This window comes from Chiloscyllium punctatum, chromosome 10 (assembly GCF_047496795.1).
Source record: "Chiloscyllium punctatum isolate Juve2018m chromosome 10, sChiPun1.3, whole genome shotgun sequence".
Classification (NCBI taxonomy): domain Eukaryota; kingdom Metazoa; phylum Chordata; class Chondrichthyes; order Orectolobiformes; family Hemiscylliidae; genus Chiloscyllium; species Chiloscyllium punctatum.
Window position 1 is genome coordinate 75,627,508 of NC_092748.1, and position 24,069 is coordinate 75,651,576.

A 24,069-nucleotide genomic window follows, 5' to 3' on the forward strand; every position below is an offset into this window, starting at 1 on the left:
GGAAAAGCCCCCTTTGCAGCATGAGGGTCTCATTAAAAAAAAAATCAAAATTACTTCAGAGTAATGAGAAATCTGCTCTCCTCAACACTTGTAAACATTACTTGGTACTGGGCCAGAGCGACAGAAGGTGCAGCATGCGATTAGTCATGCAATTCAGATTTTAATGCATTTTAAAAAGCATTTGAAGTGATTACAGTTTAATGTAATTCTTTCATAGAACATGGTGAACTGGAATTTTCACAATAAACTAACTGCTACAGCTAACAGGTTAATTTTCTAACAGTAATTACGCATTTGTGGCAACTTTTAATCCTTTATTCTCTACAAGTTAAACTAGTTCTTGTGCCAGAAACAGTGACAATTGTTCTTTGTTCTTTGCATGCAGGGTTTGATGAAACAATATCTTCCCTACTATACTCAACAGAACAAATGAACCTCATTGGAAGTCATGTTGAATTGATTTGGAGAAAAATGAAAGGGATGAAATAAAAAGGTGATAAAAGATTAGTCACTGAACCATTTTATGTTAAATGCATTAATCCAACATTATAAATTTTATGACACCAACCACAGAGAAAGCTACTTGAGACTTTGAGATCCCAGTGAGAAACATTGTACGCCAAAGAATGCATATTAAGTCTGCAATTGATTTTTCAAGCATTAAAATTAGAACATTCCTGAAGTTCTGATATATGTTCCCAGCAGGTGAAGTTTTCCACCAAGAGTGCCAAGTTGGAAAATGACTCCAAGTATATTGATATGTGCAAGACTATCATCTTCCCTATTTCTGATCATGAAATGTTTATTTTCATGGTATATTTCTAGTTATGTAAAAGATCCAATTACAGCCAGAATAAAATCTAGCATTTGTCGTAACGGGTTGGTCTTTGAAATTCTTTTCTTCAGAAAGCAGTGGATATCATTGAGTATGTTTAAGACTGAGTTAGATAGATTTTTGACCTATAAAGAAATCGATGGTTATTAAGGGCTATGCAGATATGCCAAGGTAAGGCCAAAACCAGATCAGTCTTGATCTGACTGAATGGTGGAGTTGACCCAAGGTTGAATGGGCTGCTCCCGTTCACATATCCATGGAAAACATAAAATTGCAAGAAATGATTAAATCTGTAATATGTTATAAAATAATGTATAGTTTTTAAAAATATACTCACCAGGAGGAAGTCCTGGACTCATCTGTCCAATGTAAATGTAGATGAAAAATGCCACAGCAATGTTAATTAAAGCATAAATCCAGTGAATTACAAACATGATTACAATCGACACTATTGCCTATGAAAAAAATAACAACATTAAATCAACTATAAAATGTCATGCCTTAACCTGACTCTGTCCAATTCTTTACTCAAAGAGCAATCCTGGCACACAATTTCATAGAAATATTTCCAAAAGCATCATTAATATTTATGTGGACATTCAAATAAGTTGCAGATATTGAATACACAATACAAATTTTGTTTCGATTAACATTTGATGAAAATAGTTGAACTGACTAAGCATTTTTTAGGAATCACTTTAATAAAATTGAAGATATGTAAACCTATATTCAAATAAAACTTCGTCTTTTTTTTTAACCTTTCAGTCAATAATGTGCATGTATCCCAAACACATCACCCTGGAATTGTTGGTAAATGGTATTTTTATATTCATTCAGGTAATTTAGATTTTGTGTTGTAACACTTTTAAATATTGAAAGGTCAACACAGGAGATCATCAACGGTTAACCGATGTTCAACTTCAAAGCGGAATATATAAGTAATTATTGAGCAAACATACAAACTTAAAAACAAAAAGAAATCCTGATGTACACAACATAAATTGTCTAGATTTTTCACACTTGCTGTGCTGTGGAATGTTTTGTAGCCCGGAGAATCAATCTGATAAGCAGATTTCTGAACTGCTTTCACTAATTTTATTTATGACTGGAGTAAGAAAAACTGCCTTGCTTGGGTGGTATCTGACACATTCCTTAATATCCATCCTTGCTCCTGAGAAATAGAACATCCTATCACGATTTTACCATTCAGAAACAATAAAATGTCAAAAGGTTTCAATAGGAAAATCTGGTTTATCAGAGTGAAAAAGGAAAAAGCAAAGTTTTTCATAGATAACAATAGGAATATGGCACTGGGCAACTGAAAAATGGTGCATATCCTGAACAGTTTTGTGATGATGCAAGAAGTCAGTGATTCCCAAAAGTGTGGAAATCTTAAGGATAATATTCATCATAGATAAGGACATATGGAGAAATTGGGCCAAATTTAATAGAGGTGTCCATTTTTGGAAGCATTGATGGTATCCCTAGGCAATGGAGGAGTTAACGGAATACAATCAGGGCTTCTATGACTTGACAGTCATGGAACCTACCTCCAAATACTGGCAGCTCCAGAAATAATGACTCCTGCTGGTATTACAAACAGCCCCAAATCAACCATGTGGAAGGTCAATTTCTCTTTGAGCTGATATGTGTCTTGTCAGTCAGCTGTAGAGCTGGTGATAGACAACTGGTGAGTGCCCACCAATCAACCAGGCAATTAACAAGGCCTTCATTTAGGGCCAAGCCCTCAGGAATGCAAGTCCAAATCAGAGGCTGGAGCTTGGAGGCAGCTATGGCTATTAAAAGAAGAGAATCCTGAGTCCCAGGATCGCAAAGGATCTCTAACAAAGGTAACCAATTAGTTCGATGGAGAGAATTCTTGGGTTGTAGGATGCAGTGAGAAGCCCCAGAAATGCCTCCTGCTTTATGCCCAATCCCTCAAACTGGCACTGAATGCTTTTGAAAGAGGTATCCTATCTCCCCAAAATGACAAGCTATCTGCAGGAAGGCAGCTTTTGATAACAACAAATGAATACATACTCACGTGCAGTTGGGTTGATTTGTTTTAAACTATGCAATTCTTTTGCAACTTGCTCAGAGATGCTACTGAAGAGGATTGGGATTGACCTAGGTCTCCTGTGTCAGGGATAGGAATACTACCACTGGTCCATGGCAGCCATTTGCAATTCCAATGGAATGTTAAGTGGTCTTTACCTGATCATTTAAAGGCCACATTTCGAGACATGACAGAAAGATGTCAATGGGTCTTCCTGCGCAGAACTGAATTCTAGGTGGTGGTGAAGAGGTGTGGATTTGGGTCCACCATCATCCTCCCTAATTATGAGCCCTCCCCATCTCCAAATCCACCTCTGCAGGAACAAGAGGATCTTGCTCAGAGGTATGTCAGGTGGGCACGTCACAATGTGGGGACCGGGGAACATTGTCAGAATTGGCCCGTCTATGAGTCTCAGGTGCCCAATCAAGAAGTCAGTGCTCCACCCGCTTCCCATGAGCCTACAGGGAGGACATCAGCTTTTACTGGGTGGCCTAAATACGTGGTGTACATGCCTCCCTTCAGAGAGGTTGAGGTCTATTAATTTCCCACTGAAGGATTTCGATTACCATTTGGACAGAAAGACCCTCCTTGCCTTTTCTCTTTCCCACCTCACCCTTGACCAGGAGGAATCAGGAAGATAACAGGTTCACCGCTTTCTGCCTTCCCTCTCAAACAAAAGAGGAAGTAACTCCTGCACTTCATGACCTACTACTTCATGGTTACCCTTAGTAAGGAATATGACTTGAGAATTAGCATGATCAGAAACCAATGGCAGAAATTTGCAATTCTGAATACATCAATGGACAGCCAATGACAGGTTACCCCCTGTCCACCAGCCTACTCTACTCGGAGATCACAAATGGTATCCCAAGAACCTATATAAACATTTCCTTTGTCCCTCAGCAATCCTGAAATCTGCCACTGTACCTTAGCTAACCAACTCTGTATCTTTGGTGAAAGTGAACAAGTGGAGCTCTCCTATACTGCTCCATGTAAATTGCATCTGATAAACACTTGAATGTTAAACCTGCAGTTTTTCAATTTACTTTCTGCAGGCAAATTAAATGATAGCAATCAGCAATTAATTTTGAAACTGAGGGCTAAAACCAAGCTTTCAAACAGATATGTCTTACTAACTCACTTCACCAAAGATACAGAGTTGGTTAGCTAAGGTACAGTGGCAGATTTCAGGATTGCTGAGAGACAAAGGAAATGTTTATATAGGTTCTTGGGATGCCTGTCATTGGCTGTCCAATGATAGCAATCAGCAATTAATTTTGAAACTGAGGGCTAAAACCAATCTTTCAAACAGATGTGTCTTATTAACTCACTTTAAGCTAGTGCTTGAACTCACTCAGTTAACAACTTCTTTTATTATTTCGCCAAGTTACCCCTGTAAGTTTACACATGACATTGGCTCATCCCTACCTAGAATACAGTGGACAGTTCTGAAAGGACATATTGGCACTGGATAATTTGCAGCATTTATTATTTGAAATCCTCCATTAAAATGAATTGGAGATCAGGTCAGGTCAGACAGCATCCATGAAGAGAAGTGTGGAGGGGCAGCATTTATATTATAGTTGAGATGGGGGTGGGAGGAATGCAGAGAGTTGGTGGTGAAAATATGTTGATAGTTCAGCTTAGGTGATTGGAATGTGAGAATGGCAGAACAATGGTGTGTCTACCTGCTAGCTTGGAAAGAACATACAGTCCCATGAGAGTGTGGGCAGGAGATAAAGGACATGGCGACAGAGAATGTAACAAGTAAAGCTAAAAGAAAGTGAAGAAATGGAAGTTGGTTCACACTTTGAAGAGTTGAACTCAATATTAAGTTCAAAATACTGTACAGTGCCTAGTCTGAAGATGAGATGTTGTTCCTCCAGTTTGCGCTGTGTTTCACTGGAGCATTGCAGCATGCAGAGAACAGACAAGTAGGCATACAAGTGGGACTTCGTGTTAAAATGACCTACTACGGGAAGGTTAGAGCATAGAACATAGAACAGTAGAGCACAGTACAGTCCCTTCAACCCACAATGTTGTGCCGAGAATGTATCTTAATCTAAGATCAACCCAACCTTCACACCCCTCAATTTACTTCCATACATGTGCTTGTCCAGCAGTTGCTTAAATGTCCTTAATGTCTGTGACTCTACTACCATCGCTGGCAGTGCATTCCACACACCCACCACTCTTTGCATAAAGAACCTACCTCTGATATCTCCCCATACCTTCCTCCAATAACCTTAAAATTATGACGCCTTGCGATAACCATTTCTGCCTTGGGGAAAAGTCTCTGCCTATCTACTCTATCTATGCCTCTCATAACCTTGCACACCTCTATCAAGTCACCTCTCTTCCTTCTTCTCTCCAGTGTGAAAAGCCCAAGCTCATTCAACCTCACTTCATAAGTCAAAGTTAAAAATCACACAACACCAGGTTATTGTCCAACAGGCTTATTTGGAAGCACTGGCTTTCAGAACACCACTCCTTCATTTCTGAAAGCTAGTGCTTCTAAATAAACCTGTTGGTCTATAACTTGGTGATGTGTGATTCTTAATGTTGTCCACCCCAGTCCAACACTGGCACTTCCAATTCATAAGACACACCCTCCAATCCAGTATCCTGGTAAATCTCCTCTGCACCCTCTCTGAAGTACCTACATCCTTCCTATAGTACGGCAACCAGTACTGGACACAATATTCCAAGTGTGGGTCTAACCAGTGTTTTATAGAGCTGCAGCAAAACCTCCCAGCTCATAAGCTCAATCCCCCTGTTAATGAAAGCCAAAACACCATACACATTCTTAACAACCCTATCAACTTGGATGGCAACTTTGAGGGATGTATGTAAATGGACCCCAAGATCCCACTGTTCCTCCACAATGCCAAAAATCCTGTCTTCAACCCTGCATTCAGCATTCAAATTCAGCCTTCCAAACGAATCACTTGGGGTCATGTTTCCACACAGACTGGAGGTGTTCTGCAAAGCAGTCACTCAATCTGCATTTTTTATTTCCAGTGTAGAGTATAATGTGTAAATGATCAGTAATTACTGCAAAATTATTAGGAATATTTACTTGCTGAGTCAGCCCAATGTAGACTATGAAAAGATAGTTAGTATCTTTGTAGACAAGAACCATGGGACATTTTTAAGCCAATCTGGACTGTATTCAAACTGACATCCCAAAGGTGCTAGCTAAGCCAATGAACCACCCAATTCCCAAATGCAATATGCATAGTTTTTAAAGTGGTTCAGAAAAACATTTGGAAGTTTTGACAGAGTGCACAATCTTGTAGAAGTAAACTAAAGATTACAGTTAACCACTAATCCAGATTCAAAGCTTAAAGAACTTGTTCAAAATCATGAATAATGAAGAAGATTAAAATAGCTGACTTTGGGAAATGTGAAAATGACACATTCAGCAAAAAAAAAGCACCAACCATTGAACAAGGTGGTAACCTACATGGTCATAAGATTTTTCTGGGACATAAATACACCAATTATAAACAAGCATTTATGTCTTCCATAAAAGGGAAATCTTAACATAATCCATTCTGAAAGTGTTACATAAATGGTCCATGTGCTGTGCCATAGAATAGTTTCTACCAAATACTTACACCAAGTAAGGACAACCAACGACTGCAAAGTTTAGAATAAAATGATCTTGGCATCCTGTAAATCTCTGGTTCCTGAGACTTCTGCCTTTCAATGGAACCTACAGATCAGGAATAACAATATAAAAGTTATTTGACAGCTCATAATTCCTGATATTACACTTGTGTCTGCTATTAATAATGCAATTCTACTGAATGCTATCTTCAGTATGACAACGCATAATGTTTTCCTTCATTGAATTTAAAATAGTTCCATCTTTCTTCACTTACAAGAAGATTAAAAAGATAATAATGTTCATTTTCAACATGAAACAGTATCAGAATTGTCAAACAGTTAATAAAAATCAGTCATCTTTATTTCTATCGAACAATGTTTCTGAAATAAAGCTGCATTGATAGCTGGAATTAAAGAACAATAGTTACCCTCTTGCTCTGCATGCATCTTCAGTATAATCTTTGTGTCAAATCATTTTCTATAGATTCACTAATTAGTCAGTGCCAAGTTGAAAACAGCAAATAAAAAGAATGGCATATTACAGACTTTCTGCAACACAGAAGTCTTGGTAATGTGCATTTTGAATGATATCTATTACTTTTTGTCATTTTATTGCCAATTTTCCAACATGTCACATTTGGTGCCCAAACCACAAATGATTTAAATGACTGAGCTGATACAAAGTGACAATGGTGTATAACTGGAGGAAATGCAACTATTTCAAAACCTCCTAAAATTTCAGAGGTTTTCCAAACTGTAGTGGGGTTGGTGATGTGCATCATGAAATGAAATATGAACTCTGACACAAAACTGTAGGATGTATGATCAGTAGGTTTGCAGGTGACACAAAAATTGCTGATGTGGTAAATATCGAAGAGGAAAGCCTTAGACCAAAGGATGATATAGATAGGCTCGTCAGATGGGCTGAACAGTGGCAAATGGAATTTAATCTTGAAAGAGTGATGTGATGCATTTTGAGAGGGCTAACTGCATGAGAGTAAACATTGAATGATAGGCCCTAGAAACTATAAAGATGAGAGACTTTGGTGGCATGTCTACAAATTCTTGAAGGCAACAAGACAGGTCAATAAGGTGGTTTAGAAAGCAAGTGGGGTATTGATATTATTAGTCATGATATTAAATACAAAACAATGAAGCTATGATTGAGCTGAATACATTAATTAAAGGCACAGCTTGAGTACTGTGTGCAGTTCTGGTTGCCACAATATAGAATGTACTAGAGAGGGTGCAGAAGAGATTCACATGTTGTTGTCTGGGCTGGAGCAATTCAGCTATGAAGAGAGATTAAATAGGCTATGTGATTTTGCTTAGAGCAGAGAAGGTTGAGGGGTTGGGGAGTGTATCTGGTCAAGGGGGGGGGGATCTCATTGAAACCTACAGAATACTGAACAGAATAGGTGTTGGGAAGATGTTTTCATTGGCAAGAGAGACTAGGTCTTGAGGGCATAGGCTTGGAGTAAAGGGAGGACACTTTAGAATGGAGGTAAGGAGAAACTTCTTCAGCCAGAGAGTGGTGAACCTGTGGACCAATTCATTACTGAAGGAGGCTGTGGAGGCCAGGTCATTGAGTATATTTAAAACAGAGATAGATAGTTTCTTGATTGTCAAGGGAATCAAGAGTTACAGGGAGAAAGTGGCTGAATGGGGTCGAAAAAACTTATCAGCCATGATTGATAGAGCAGACTCGATGGGACGAATGGCCCAATTTCTGCTCTTATGTCTTATGGAGGTGTACAGAATTCTGAGGGTAGATAGGAAAAAAGTTTCCCCTTAGTAAAGGGATCAATAACAATGGAGCATTGTTTTAAGGTAAGGACGAAGAAGCTGAGAAGGGATTTGAGGGATAAATGTGCAACTTGAAGATTGTAGGAATCTGACACTCACTACCTGAAAGGGTGGTAGAAGCAGGAACTCTCAAGACATTTAAAAATTATTTAGATGAGCAGTTAAAACGTATATCATACAAGGCTATGGGCTATGTGTTGGAAAACGGATTAGAACTTATGGATGCTTGATGACCGTCAATGGACGATATGGGCCAAAAGATCTCTTTGCAAGCGATAAAAACTCCATGGCCCTAACTTTATGACTTCAGGGATCTCAGGTCCCTGCCTTTTGCTCTACTAATGATTATGAATCACGATTTCCAGTTGGTATTGGGTCTTTAAAACACCAATCATTAGAACAGAACTGAGAGAAAATTTGGAGTCGAGTATGAGATGCTGGAAAAGCACAGTAGGTCAGGCAGCATCCACGGAGCAGGAGAATCGATGTTCCATGCTTAAGCCCTTCATCAGGCCCTCGGCTCTGATCTCCAGCACCTGCAGTCCTCACTTTCTCCTGAGAGAAAGTTTAGGAAAACTTAATTGAAAATAAGGCTTTTTTGTAATACTTTTAAAAATGAGTTTTTTTAACGGCAGGAGTTTGAGAACCAAGGTGCCTGGAGGGGTGCGCAGGACTCCAGGTTGATAGACATGGCAAGAAAAGTAAATACGAGAGAGGTTAAAGAGGGAGAGAATGCTGAGGACAGGATTTTAATTTTATAATGGAATAGGAAACAAATATTGTTCATTATACTGTCCTCTTAATATGGTACCAGGTAAGGACAACTACATCTTACACATTTTGCAGCTTATGAATTACGTTTTGGAATATAAGATTATAAGACATGGATAAGCATTTCATAGCAGAGCAACCAAATTGGTGGAGGAATGAGAAGAATTGTACAGTTACATAGGGTTACAGGGATCACTTGGCATACTATCAAACACTAGGATTGAGTCCATTGCATTGTCTATATTGGAAATCCTCCAGGAAATATTAGGATAAAACTATTGAAAAATTGCAGCTAATACATCAATACACTGATGCTCAATTTGATTTGTCAGTCACTCAGTTTACTGAGTTACTTAGTCAGGAAATTGGAATGAAAAGAGCAGCTTTTGCTAAAGTATTTATGGCCTGTATTTATTAGCAACCAGTGAAGGTTTATGAGAGAACTTAGTTTGGCTTGGTAGATGGAAAAGAAGTCATTAACCTTCCTTAGCAATGGTATTGACTAAAACAGACAGACATCCATTAATTATGATTAAATTACTTACATTCAAAACTTAATTCAAAATGTTTCTACCCTATGTGATGTGATAGATCAGTAATTCCTGAGATAAGTTTCTAATATTAATTAACAAAATACTATCAAGATTGCATAAAAAGCTGGAAGACTGATCAACTATTCCAAAAATAATTACCATATCCTTTTGTTTCTGTTGAGTCATCTGTGTCTGTATAACAGTATTCTGAAGGCTCAATTATGTTGCTTTCAACATTGAGATAGGCTTCCACAACTTGAGGTACAAAAGGATTTTCCAAATGCTGGTGATGTCCTACATCCTGTCTGGACAGGTCTCCTGCATTCTGTTCAGGCAGGTTATCGGCAAGCTCTGCCCCTGCGACTTGGTTGATGTCCTCTTTAAATGTTGCATTTGTGTTGTCAAGATTCAACATAAAACTGTTTTGCAGTGTCTGTTTAGCAGGTACTCTTGCTTTTTTTAATCGGATAGATTGATTCACAACTCTTCCTTTATTGTTTTTTTCCACCTCTGCATTCCTGTTATGAGGCACTGTTTGAAAGATCTGATTCATATCTTTATTGAACTCAAGCAAAGATCCATTTGTACTTCCTTTTATTGGGCCAGTAGATCCATTTTTAAGTGGGCCTTCTGAGTTCAGCTTTGGTGATGGTTTATAAGTGCTAGCATTTACTTTATTCCTTTCTTTTTCATTTTGCTGAATATCATAGCTCATACATACAGAGAAGTAAGAGTAATCTACCACACTGTAAGTCAGCATAAAGTTGATGGTAACTATTGGGGCAAGAATATTCACTTGTCCAATAAAGATAAATGCCATAGTCACAAGTCCCACAAGAAATATTGCAGCCACTGGTGTTTTGTTTGGTCCTTTCTGAGAATAAAATATAATTAAAAGAATTAGTTCTCTATTTTAGAACTAAAAAAGTACAAAGATATCACATGTTTATATTGCAATAATTGATACTTTTTTAAAAAATGGGTTATTGTAAAAAAAACATCAAACGCAAAAACTATCTGCAAAAATCATTACTCATCGTATAACAATGGCACAGTTGATGAAAATTACATCTGCACAAAGGAACTGGTTAGGGCTTGATGAAAGTTTCAAAGTTAGACTGATTCCCCAGAAATGTAACACAATTGCCTTCAAATTGAAATCAACTTGCTCAAATTCATGAGAGGACATGCATATGTTGTGTAGACTGAATATGCTTGATAAACAAAATGACCTACTTCATGCCCTATTTTGTTTTATATTCCTAAATTAGTTTCATGCAGAGTGGAAAGTGGAAAAGAGCACTGATTTCTTGGATATAGACTTGAATCTCACACTAAAAGATGAAACAAAAGGGATTATTTGCCAAATTAGAATCATTCAGCAAGGACCAGCATTTACAGGGACCACTGGATAGGAAACTCTAACCTCACAGCTCTCAGACTTTCCATTCACTAATGTAAATGTATAGCAAATCAGGAACTGTAAATTCCTGATTTGCTGACAACTATTCCTGGGAGTGTCTAAATGGGAATTAACTCTGAAATCTCAAACAATTGCTGAAATCTAAGAATTTAATTTTACACTCAGTCAATAAGGCAAGAAATTTGTGTTGACAATTTCTTCATTTGTCTCCCAAATAAGTGTGAGTATGATTAACTGAATTAAAGTATTCAAATTAATTTAACTTAGTGAATCACCAGCATTTCCTTAATCTCAGTTACAGGAGCTACAGTTACAACTATGCACAAACTCTAAACTTGTTATATAAATAGAAAATCAAGGCTTGATTCGACTCCAAAACAAAGCAAAGTGAGACAACCTCCTCCACACATTCTTTAACAGCATTGCTCCTGTTACAGTTCTGACTGCATTTGTACGTTAAAAGCAACATTGGTGTGAAACAGTTTTGTTTCACACCTACACAACAGTCACAGCATGACAGAATCTTAGGACACTCTAAACCCAACAGAAAAAAGAAAATTCAACAGGTCTAGACTACTTAAGAATGACAGTCCTTGGCAGAAGGCTGGTTTGCAGGTGCAACAGGCAATTAAGAAGGCAAATGGAATTTTAACCTTCTTTGCTAGAGAGATTGGGTTTAAAATCATGGAGGCTATGTTGCAGCTGTATAGGGTGCTGATGAGGCCACACCTGGAGTACTTGGTGCAGATTTGGTCTCCTTACTTGAGAAAGGATGTACTAGCACTAGACGCTGTGCAGAGGAGGTTCATTAGGTTGACTCCAGAGTTGAGGGTGTTGGTTTATAAATAGACTGGGATTATATTCATTGGAATTTAGAAGAATGAGAGGAATCTTATAGAAACATTTAAAATTATGAAGGGATTAGATAAGATAGAAGTCAAAAGGATGTTTCCACTGGTGAATGAAACTAGGTCAAGAGGGCATAGCCTCAAAATTAGAGGAGAAGATTTAGGACTGAATTGAGAAGGAAATTCTTCACCCAGAGGGTTGTGAATCTATAGAATTCCCTGTCCAGTGAAGTAGTTGAGGCTCCCTCATTGAATGCTTTTAAAGCTAAGATAGATAATTTTTTGAACAGTAAAGAATTGAAGGGTTATGCTGAGAGGGTGGGTAAGAGGAGCTGAGGCCATGACAAGGTCAGCCATGATCTTATTGAATCATGCAGCAGACTCGAAGGGTCAGATGGCCCACTCCTGTTTCTGGTTCTTGTGTTCTTATGCATGCAGTTAGATTATTCTAATCTGGTGTACTAACTAATTACATGCTGATAATAGGAAGAAAGGAGGTCATAAACACTTTAAAATATAATTTGGATAAAGGAATCGGGGATATAAATACACAAGGAAGTGATTTGGAACAAATCGCAGCATAACATAGGTCAAAGTCTTTTTCTTTAAAAAAATTTCATTGAAATTCATTACATTGTTTTGCACTGTAATTTTAGTACTTGGAAGAAATTATAGATTTCAAAGTAAAAGATTATTAACATGCAGCTTTCCCATTTAGTTTAGGGTTTGACAGATTCAGAAGGGTCTAATACTAACTTTTGAATGAGAAAAACTTGCAAGTAGGCGAGTTAGGGCACTACTAGTGTTTACTGTGAGATTACTAAATGTCCAAAGTCATTATCCAGCAAAGCATGTATGAGATCCCTGTAGACTCTTCATTAAAATATTATATAGACTTCACTATGTTAACAAATTAGTTACTTTTATGATATTTCTGACCTAAATACTAATAGCTTCTGTAATGTAAGTCAGCAATTATGACAAACATATCAACAGATTTTGTACAATTTAGCATTTTCATTCAATAAGCTTCAAAGTCAATTTACTTTGTATGTTATAATTAATTATGATGTGGTGATACCAGAGTTGGACCGAGGTGGGCAATGTCAAAAATCACACACGAGGTTATAGTCCAACAGATTTATTTGAAATTGCAAGCCTTCAGAGCTCTGATCCTTCCTCAGGCATGGTATAGTGAAGAGGTATAAGACACAGTATTTATAAGCAAAAAGTTAATAACTTTAAAACTAGCTGCCCTTGTTGAATCCTTTAATCAATTATGAGGTAGATTGCTGATTAAATTGCAAAATCCATTTTCCTTTCAAAACTTTGTTCCTAGAGTGTAATTAAAGATTTTATCAAAGTACATGAGGTGACAATTCAGGTTAGACAATGTACTTTAGGTGTGAGGTCCCACTTTGAATCTGTCTATGGTGTTATGAAGATGTGGGTGTACTATACCTTGAATAGAGTTAAAAGCTAGCAGAACTACCTGACAACATCAAGTGTTCTCAACAAGACGCAATGCAGCATGTGGTCCAGCAGTTAGTGTAGCTGGTTGTCTGGAAACAAATAAAAAATTGAATTTGGCCAATCGGTTTAAATTATACCCCAAAATCCCAACCTCCAATCAAGTTTGAGTGAAGTATATTGATAATATTAAAAATCAATGAAACAATCCAATGCTTTGGTGTATAAGACCGGGGAAAATTGAACAGTTGAAAGAGAACTGCAACAAGACCAACAGATGTAGACTGCTAGTCAGAATTGTCTGAGAGGTACCTGTCTATAGAAGGAGTTTGCACAGAGAAAGACATCAACACAAACCTGGAGAGCAAATCTGCAAAGAGACAATTTGATAGCTGGCTGGTTTTGAAAGTTGAATTTTTCAATAAATCTTAATCAGGGGTTTCATTGGATTAGTATTATAGAAGGGAAAGTAAAAGATAGGTTAGAGGAAGGAGTTGTAAATAGTTGTCAATTAATTATTCTCTGTTAAGAATGTCTCAGAGAGGGTGCAGAATGTTCTCACAGGGGAGAGGGGCCAGCAAGAGGTCATTGTCCACATTGGAACCAACGACATAGGAAGGGAAAAGGTTGAGAAGGGAGATTACAGAGAGTTGGGCAGAAATTTAAAAAGGAGGTCCTCAAGGGTAGTAATATCTGGATTACTCCCAGTGCTATGAGTTAGTGAGGGCAGGAATAGGAGGATAGAGCAGATGAATGCATGGCTAAGGAGCTAGTATATGGGAGAAGGATTCACATTTTTGGATCGTTGGAATCTCTTTTGGGGTAGAAGTGACCTGTACAAGAAGGACGGATTGCACCTAAATTGGAAGGGGACTAATATACTGGCAGGGAAATTTGTGAGAACTGCTTGGAGGATTTAAACTTGTAAGGTGGGGGGGGGAGCAGGGAGATAGTGAGGAAAGAGATCGATCTGAGACTGGTACAGTTGAGAACAGAATTAAGTCAAACAGTCAGGGCAGGCAGGGACAAGGTAGGACTAATAAATTAAACTGCATTTATTTGAATGCAAGGGGCCGAACAGGGAAGGCAGATGAACTCAGTGCATGGTTAGGAACATGGAACTGGGATATCATAGCAATTACAGAAACATGACTCAGGGTGGGCAGGACTGGCAGCTGAATGCTCCAGGATACAGATGCTGCAGGAAGGATAGAAAGGGAGGCAAGAGAGGAGGTGGAGTGGCACTACAGCTGTGCTGAGGGAGGATATTCCCGGAAATACATTCAGGGAAGTTTTTTGGGTGGAACTGAGAAATAAGAAAGGGACAATCACCTTATTGGGATTGTATTATAGACCTCAAAAATGTGTTGCTGGAAAAACGTAGCAGGTCAGGCAGCATCAAAGAAGAAGGAGAATCGACGTTTCGGGCATAAGCCCTCCGTCCTGAAGAAGGGCTTATGCCTGAAACGTCGATTCTCCTTCTCCTTTGATGCTGCCTGACCTGCTATGTTTTTCCAGCAACACATTTTTGAGCTCTGATCTCGAGCATCTGCAGTCCTCACTTTCTCCTAGTTGTATTATAGACCCCCCAACAGTCAGAGGGAAATTGAGAAACAAACTTATAAGGAAATCTCAGCTATCTGTAAGAATAATAGGGGTGGTTATGGTAGGGGATTTTAACTTTCCAAACATCAACTGGGACTGACATAGTGTTAAAGGTTTAGATGGAGGGGAATTTGTTAAGTACGTACAAGACAATTTTCTGATTCAGTATGTGGATGTACCTACTAGATAAGGTGCAAAACTTGACCTACTCTTGGGAAATAAGGCAGGGCAGATGACTGAGGTGTCAGTGGGGGAGCACTTTGGGGCCAGCGACCATAATTCTATTCGTTTTAAAATAGTGATGGAAAAGGATAGACCAGATCTAAAAGTTGAAGTTCTAAATTGGAGAAAGGCCAATTTTGACGGTATTAGCCAAGAACTTTTGAAAGCTGATTGAAGGCAGATGTTCGCAGGTAAAGGGACGGCTGGAAAATGGGAAGCCTTAAGAAATGAGATAACAAGAATCCAGGGAAAGTATATTCCTGTCAGAGTGAAAGGGAAGGCTGGTAGTTATAGGGAATGCTGGATGACTAAAAAAATTGAGGGTTTAGTTAAGAAAAAGAAGGAAGCATATGTCAGGTATAGACAGGATAGATCGAGTAAATCCTTAGAAGAGTATAAAGGAAGTAGGAAAATACTTAAGAGGGAAATCAGGATGGCAAAAAGGGGACATGAGATAGCTTTGGCAAATAGAATTAAGGAGAATCCAAAGGGGTTTTACAAATATATTAAGGACAAAAGGGTAACTAGGGAGAGAATAGGGCCCCTCAAAGATCAGCAAGGTGGCCTTTGTGTGGAGCCACAGAAAATGGGGGAGATGCTAAATGAGAATTTTGCATCAGTATTTACTGTGGAAAAGGATATGGAAGATCTAGACTATAGGGAAATAGATGGTGACATCTTGCAAAATGTCCAGACTACAGAGGAGGAAGTGCTGGATGTCTTGAAACGGTTAAAGGTGGATAAGTCCCCAAGACCTGATCAGGTGTACCCGAGAACTCTGTGGGGAGCTAGATAATTGATTGCTGGGCCTCTTGCTGAGATATTTGTATCATCGATAGTCACAGGTGAGGTGCCTCACAGTCTTTGTCTTCTCCACTGTCTTCAATTTTCCTGCTGCTGATCTCCCTGGGTCATCTTTCTTCTTACTGCAAGTATGTTTCATATGAAAAGGTACCTTTGATAGAGAGTGCTCTTGAATTTCTTTGAGAGCAAGATGTTAGAAGGACAACTAGCTCTCCAGCAGTTTCTCTCTCTATGACAGGGGCTCTCTGACCACTTTTCAAAAATGTCCATATTCTTGTACCCCCAACATCAGATCACCTCATTGGTTCAATGTTGGCAAAACAATAAATTAAAACTCAATTGGGTTTTAATATCCTGAGGCACAATTTAAACCAATTGGTTAACTTCAAATTGTTGTCAAAATGGCAACCAAAACTCAGTTATTCATTTCACAGCCAAAGAATATTTCCAACTTTCTGGTACATTCTGGGATTACCATGTAGTCATATACACAGGTAGACAATAGGTGCAGGAGTAGGCCATTCCGTCCTTCGAGCCTGCACCACCATTGGTACTTGTGATCTCTCAGTTCAGAATGACATTCTCTCTCTCAAAGATACAGTACAGGTATTGAATTTCATTATTTTGTGTGTGTGAGAGAGAGAGAGAGAGAGAGAGAGAGCGCGTACACGCACGTGCGTGTGTGTATGTGTTTGTGTGTGAGAGAGGAGAGAGAGATTGAGAGTGAGTGTTTGGGGGGGGGGGGGGGGAATTGGTGAGAGGAAATGAATTACTTACTGCAGAATTCCTAGTCTATGACCTGATCTTGTACCACAGTCTTTATATTTATATTTGAATTTCTCATCAAAAGTAACCCCAGGATGATGACAGCCAGAAATTCACCAATGCTAATGCAATTGAATGTCAAGCAGATATGGTTAGATTCTCCTTTATTGAATATACTAATTGCTTGGCACTTGCGTGAAATTAATGTTACTTGCCACCTATCAGACCTAGCCAGAATGTTGTCCAGATCTTATTGCATATTATCATAGATTCCTTCAGGGTCTGAGAGGCATGAATGGGTACACTAGGTTATCAACAATGAACATGATTTGAAGGTGCCGGTGTTGGACTGGGGTGGACAAAGTTAAAAATCACACAACATCAGGTTATAGACCAACAGGTTTATTTGGAAGCACTAACTTTCAAAGTGTGGCTTCTTCAACACCTGATGAAGAAGCAGTGCTTGAAAAGCTAATGCTTCCAAATAAACCTGTTGGACTATAACCTGGTGTTGTGTGCTTTTTAACAATGAACATCGTACTTCCAACCTTATGACAAAGGTAAGCTCATTGGTGAAGCAGCTGAAGGATGGATGGTCAAACAGCATTACCTATGAAAATTCTGCATCAATGCTTTGGAATTGATATCGGTCAAACATTGTGCTGTATATGCCTGCCTTTGTGCTATATATGCCTCGAAAGAAAGGAGAGCTCCCCCAATGTCTAATTTACATTAATATCAATTAAACTAGGAGGCATTAACGTCCTACTTGGTTAAATGCTGCATCAATATCAAAGGCAGTCACTCTCACCACACCTCTTCAATTCGGCATTTTAATGATGTTTGGAGACAAAAGTGGTGAGATGAACTAAGTAGGAAAACGTGTCATCGTTAACTTTTTCATTCCATCCTGTGAGGAAGAATCGGGTCTCTGTCAATGACCCTTATCAGCACAATCAAATAATCACTACATACAGATTTTAGCTCTAATTTATCAAGATGTACCACAGCTACAAAGATGTTGGTAAACGATCATTTATTTTTAAGAAAGCATACTCTGATCTAACACATCAGTCTGGTTGCCTTCACAGATGCTGCCCCATCTGCTGAGTATTCCAGCATTTTTATTTTATTTTGCAATTCAGCATCATGTTTGCTTTTATAACAGTCTTTCTCTTTAAAAGTTGCTTTTGGTCATTCAAATTAAAATCACATAAGCAGTGTCTTCCTAATACCAAATCATTATTCAGTCTTCATTTATGTAAAAGCTATTTTTTTAAAGTTAATTATACCTTAAATTGATGTTGATGCTAAATTATCCAACATTTATGCATTACTCTGGCACTGTGACAGATTGAAATAGTTTAATATATCTGCATTTCATATTAATCATAGAACATGTCACAACATCTTTCATATCAATTTTATTTTAGAAAATTCTGACTTTTTTTTAAAACAAGAAACTTTCATCTTGAGTAAGGTAATCATTCTATCAACAGGTTTAGGCTGATGGTGGATAATGATGTAACAATTACAGGTAGAAAAATCAATTAGCAGACAGCAGCCTTCAGTGAGGCAAGAATAGAGCTGTGCAGTGATTGACGAAACGAGACTGAAACAGTAACTGAACGGTTGCATTCGAAATGAGAGAGGTTTTGGTATAGTTGATGTATATTTCCCCAAATGGGAAAGGTAGAACAAACAATTTCAGAGTTTCGTGGGTGACAAGAGAAATGGAAACTAAGAAAAAAAAATGCTTATGACAAGTCTAAGGTGGAAAATAAAATTAAGAACTAAGTGGAACATTAAAGGTTCAGAAGAGAGACAAAAAAAGCAGGTAAGAGAAGTAATGAAGAATTATGAGAAAAGACTGTCAGCCAAGATAATGAGGCCATATAAATAATTAAAGGATGGTTAAAAAAAGAATAGGGCCGCATAAACACAACATAATCAATGATCATATTTGATTTTTTAAATGTCTTTAAAAACATTAGGTTCTTCATTTTGGACTGTACATGGGTCAATAAATTGAAACAAATCTTATACTACACACATGGAATGATATGGAGATAGATACAATTCTCATTTAAAATAGTCAATATTTATTCAATTCAAGTAATGTATAGGTCATATGTTTATTACTCTACATTTACATTCTATGTTTTTTAATAGTTAGAAATAGTGAATGACATTTATGAGTGGAGATTATTTAACTTTCATTTGATTTTGACATCGTTTAGTGTGAAACATGAACTATACAGATCGGACATGCTCAGAGCATGCCAGAACTCTGTGAATTATTTTGGGTAGCCAAAACATTCATTTCGGTCTGGTCCCAAGACAACATTGTGGCAGGTCAGCCCCTTTGGAGGAGGTCAAGTGCACTTTGAGGGAGATCAGGTCATAGAGTCATAGAGACGTACAGCATGGAAACAGGCCCTTCGGTCCAACCTGTCCATGACGACCAGATATCCCAACCCAATCTAGTCTCACCTGCCAGCACCTGGCCCATATCCCTCCAAGCCCTTCCTATTCATATATCCATCCAAATGCCTCTTAAATGTTGCAATTGTATCAGCCTCCACCACATCCTCTGGCAGCTCATTCCATACATGTACCACCCTCTGCGTGAAAAAGTTCCCCCTTAGGTCTCTTTCCCCTCTCATCCTAAACCTATGCCCTCTAGTTCTGGACTCCCCGACCCCAGGGAAAAGACTTTGCCTATTTATCCTATCCATGCACCTCATAATTTTGTAAACCTCTATAAGGTCACCCTTCAGCCTCCAACGTTCCAGGGAAGACAGCCCCAGCCTGTTCAGCCTCTCCCTGTAGCTCAGATCCTCCAACCCTGGCAACATCCTTGTGAATCTTTTCTGAACCTTTTCAAGTTTCACAACATCTTTCTGATGGGAAGGAGACCAGAATTGCACGCAATATTCCAACAGTGGCCTAACCAATGTCCTGTACAGCCGCAACATGACCTCTCAACTCCTGTACTCAATACTCAGAACAATAAAGGAAAGCATACCAAACGTCTTCTTCACTATCCTATCTACCTGCGACTCCACTTTCAAGGAGCTATGAACCTGCACTCCAATGTCTCTTTGTTCAGCAACACTCCCTAGGACTATACCATTAAATGTATAAGTCCTGCTAAGATTTGCTTTCCCAAAATGCATCACCTCGCATTTACCTGAATTAAACTCCATCTGCCACTTCTCAGCCCATGGCCCATCTGGTCCAGATCCTGTTGTAATCTGAGGTAACCCTCTTCGCTGTCCACTACACCTCCAATTTTGGTGTCATCTGCAAACTTACTAACTGTACCTCTTATGCTCGCATCCAAATCATTTACGTAAATGACAAAAAGTAGAGGGCCCAGCACTGATCCTTGTGGCACTCCACTGGTCACAGGCCTTCAGTCTGAAAAACAACCCTCCACCACCACTCTCTGTCTTCTACCTCTGAGACAATTCTGTATCCAAATGGCTACTTCTCCCTGTATTCCGTGAGATATAACCTTGTTAACCAGTCTCCCATTGGGAACCTTGTCGAACGCCTTACTGAAGTCCATGTAGATCACATCTGCTGCTCTACCCTCGTCAATCTTCTTTGTTACTTCTTCAAAAAAACTCAATCAAGTTTGTGAGACATGATTTCCCACACACAAAGTCATGTTGACTATCCCCAATCAGTCCTTGCCTTTCCAAATACATGTACATCCTGTACCTCAGGATTCCATCCAACAATTTGCCCATCACCGAGGTCAGGCTCACCCATCTATAGTTCTCTGGCTAGTCTTTACCGCCCTTCTTAAACAGAGACACCACATTTGCCAACCTCCAGTCTTCCGGTACCTCACCTGTGCCTATCAATGACACAAATATCTCAGCAAGAGGCCCAGCAATCACTTCTCTAGCTTCCCACAGAGTTCTCGGGTACACCTGATCAGGTCCTGGGGATTTATCCACTTTTACCCATTTCAAGACATCCAGCACTTCCTCCTCTGTAAGTTGGACATTTTGCAAGATGTCATCACCTATTTCCCTACAGTCTATATCTTCCATATCCTTTTCAACAGTAAATACTGATGCAAAATATTCATTAAGTATCTCCCCCATTTTCTGTGGCTCCACACAAAGGCCTCCTTGCTGATCTTTGAGGGGTCCTATTCTCTCCCTAGTTACCCTTTTGTCCTTAATATATTTGTAAAACCCCTTTGGATTCTCCTTAATTCTATTTGCCAAAGCTATCTCATGTCCCCGTTTTGCCCTCCTGATTTCCCTCTTAAGTATACTCCTACTTTCTTTATACTCTTCTAAGGATTCACTCGATCTATCCTTGTGGCACTCCACTGGTCACAGGCCTTCAGTCTGAAAAACAACCCTCCACCACCACTCTCTGTCTTCTACCTCTGAGACAATTCTGTATCCAAATGGCTACTTCTCCCTGTATTCCGTGAGATATAACCTTGTTAACCAGTCTCCCATTGGGAACCTTGTCGAACGCCTTACTGAAGTCCATGTAGATCACATCTGCTGCTCTGCCCTCGTCAATCTTCTTTGTTACTTCTTCAATGAATATTTTGCATCAGTATTTACTGTGGAAAAGGATATGGAAGATATAGACATATATTTCCTTCTTTTTCTTAACCAAACCCTTAATTTCTTTAGTCATCCAGCATTCCCTATACCTACCAGCCTTCCCTTTCACTCTGACAGGAATATACTTTCTCTGGATTCTTGTTATCTCATTTCTGAAGGCTTCCCATTTTCCAGCCGTCCCTTTACCTGCGAACATCTGCCTTCAATCAGCTTTCAAAAGTTCTTGCCTAATACCGTCAAAATTGGCCTTTTGGATAATTGTTCTATTGGATTGTTAAAGTATGCAGGATATACATAAAAAGTCCATAGAATAATTACTGTCGAGCTACTCGGAACTGTTAACACGCCTGTCAAAGTCAGCTATCAAAACTGTCAGAAGGACCTATCAAAAACTATATAAAGGATTTTACCATGTTTAAATAATTGGAAAAAATGTATTTGAATGTGTTAAAAAAATCTATTTGCTTGCTATTTCACTCAGACTATCAGCATTGGATTACTGCTGCATGATTGATTTCACAACCATCCAGTGCTGACGCATGGTGCCTTCTGTTTCATTGTTTGATCACCAGCTATAAGTGTTTTTTACTCTTTGATGGGACTGTGATTTCCAATATTGTTGCACTTGACATGTTTCTAGTTATATGACTATATGTTGTTGAAGGAAGGTAAATAGTGAATACGTGCGTCTTTCACTATAGTGCAATCTGCAATACACACTTATCTAATTTGTGCAGGGATTCTGAAGTCTGTCTATGGTGGAGTTGGCAAATAAAGGGGAAAGCTTTGTGCTTTTGGGGACATGTGTTGATATGAGTTGGCATGAAGTTGGCTTGGAGGCTACAAAGGACCACTGGCTTGGATAGAAGGGCACAGCTTGGCATGGGGATTATAAAGTGTAATGAAGGGAATAGTTGAGCATGGGGATGTGAGGAGCAAGGGGTTGGGGAGAACCCAAGAGATGTGCGGCGCTGAAGGCTGGAGAATTCTTCTTTTATTCTTTTTTTTTAAATACTGAATCCTTGAGGCAGGTCTACTCATCAGCCCACCTCCACACCCACCAATCTTAACAGTTCTTCTACGGTTGACTGCCCAAACGTTTGAAGGAGTCACCTTCCCAAGAACCAAATATTAAAAGTACAGGCAGCTATTTTATAGATTGGGTTCACAAAATTGAGAGTTCTCCTGACCCGGTACACACAACTTGGGAATTAACTCAGAATAAAGTGATGAGATTTCCTAGGCCACATATCACAGGAAAGTAATCTTACAAATATTATCAGCATATATGCTTGCCATGTAAACCTGTAGACAAACATGACAAAATACTCCAAAGTCAACAATTTCCTGAATAAAATAAAAGACACAATGTTAACTAATTACATTCATATAATTGGAACATCAGGAAGGTGCTAGAGTGCAGAGCCTCCTCTTAATTCTCGCACTCAGCAGTAAATGGAATACCACCCACCCACGCCCTCCACCTCCTCCAAGACTTCCGTTTCCCCGGCCCCCAACGCCTCATCTTCACCATGGATATCCAATCCCTCTACACCTCCATTCGCCATGACCAGGGCCTCCAAGCCCTCCGTTTTTTCCTCTCCAGACGTCCCCAACAGTACCCTTCCACTGACACTCTCATTGGTTTGGCCAAACTGGTCCTCACCCTTAACAATTTCTCCTTTGAATCCTCCCACTTCCTCCAGACCAAAGGCGTAGCCATGGGCACACGTATGGGCCCCAGCTATGCCTGTCTCTTTGGCTATGTAGAACAGTTGATCTTCCGTAATTACACCGGCACCACTCCCCACCTCTTTCTCTGTTACATTGATGACTGCATTGGCGCCACCTCGTGCTCCCGCGAGGAGGTTGAGCAATTCATCAACTTCACCAACACATTCCACCCTGACGTTAAATTTACTTGGACTATCTCTGACACCTCGCTCCCCTTCCTGGACCTCTCCATCTCCATTAGTGACGACTGACTTGACACTGACATTTTTTACAAACCCACCGACTCCCATAGCTACCTGGATTACACCTCTTCCCACCCTATCTCTTGCAAAAATGCCATCCCGTATTCCCAATTTCTCCGCCTCCGCTGTATCTGCTCCCAGGAGGATCAGTTCCACTATAGGACACACCAGATGGCCTCCTTCTTTAGAGACCGCAATTTCCCTTCCCACGTGGTTAAAGATGCCCTCCAACGCATCTCGTCCACATCCCACACCTACGCCCTCAGACCCCACCCCTCCAACCGTAACAAGGACAGAACGCCCCTGGTGCTCACCTTCCACCCTACAAACCTTTGCATCAACCAAATCATCCACCGACATTTCCGCCACCTCCAAAAAGACCCCACCACCAGGGATATATTTCCCTCCCCACCCCTTTCCGCCTTCCGCAAAGACCGTTCCCTCCGTGACTACCTGGTCAGGTCCACACCCCCCTACGACCCACCCTCCCATTCTGGCACTTTCCCCTGCCACCACAGGAACTGTAAAACCTGTGCCCACACCTCCTCCCTCACCTCTATCCAAGGCCCTAAAGGAGCCTTCCACATCCATCAAAGTTTCACCTGCACATCCACCAATATCATTTATTGTATCCGTTGCTCCCGATGTGGTCTCCTCTACATTGGGGAGACTGGGCGCCTCCTAGCAGAGCGCTTTAGGGAACATCTCCGAGACACCCGCACCAATCAACCAAACAGCC

At 39.6% G+C, this 24,069-nt stretch overlaps 1 protein-coding gene across 6 annotated transcripts in view; it reads right to left on the reverse strand.

Annotated features, from left to right (window-relative positions):
* The window catches only part of slc12a8 (solute carrier family 12 member 8), a 148,250-nt gene that overhangs the window by 13,275 nt on the left and 110,906 nt on the right, over positions 1-24,069 (reverse strand). For 5 of the 6 annotated variants that reach the window (XM_072579577.1, XM_072579576.1, XM_072579574.1 and 2 more), the window contains 3 exons: positions 9,773-10,487; positions 6,512-6,609; positions 1,173-1,290 (listed from right to left, as the gene is read on the reverse strand). In XM_072579577.1, coding sequence (XP_072435678.1) covers positions 1,173-1,290; positions 6,512-6,609; positions 9,773-10,487 — 931 coding nt within the window. The remainder of the gene's footprint in view (positions 1-1,172; positions 1,291-6,511; positions 6,610-9,772; positions 10,488-24,069) is intronic. The other variant, XM_072579578.1, reaches the window with a different exon arrangement.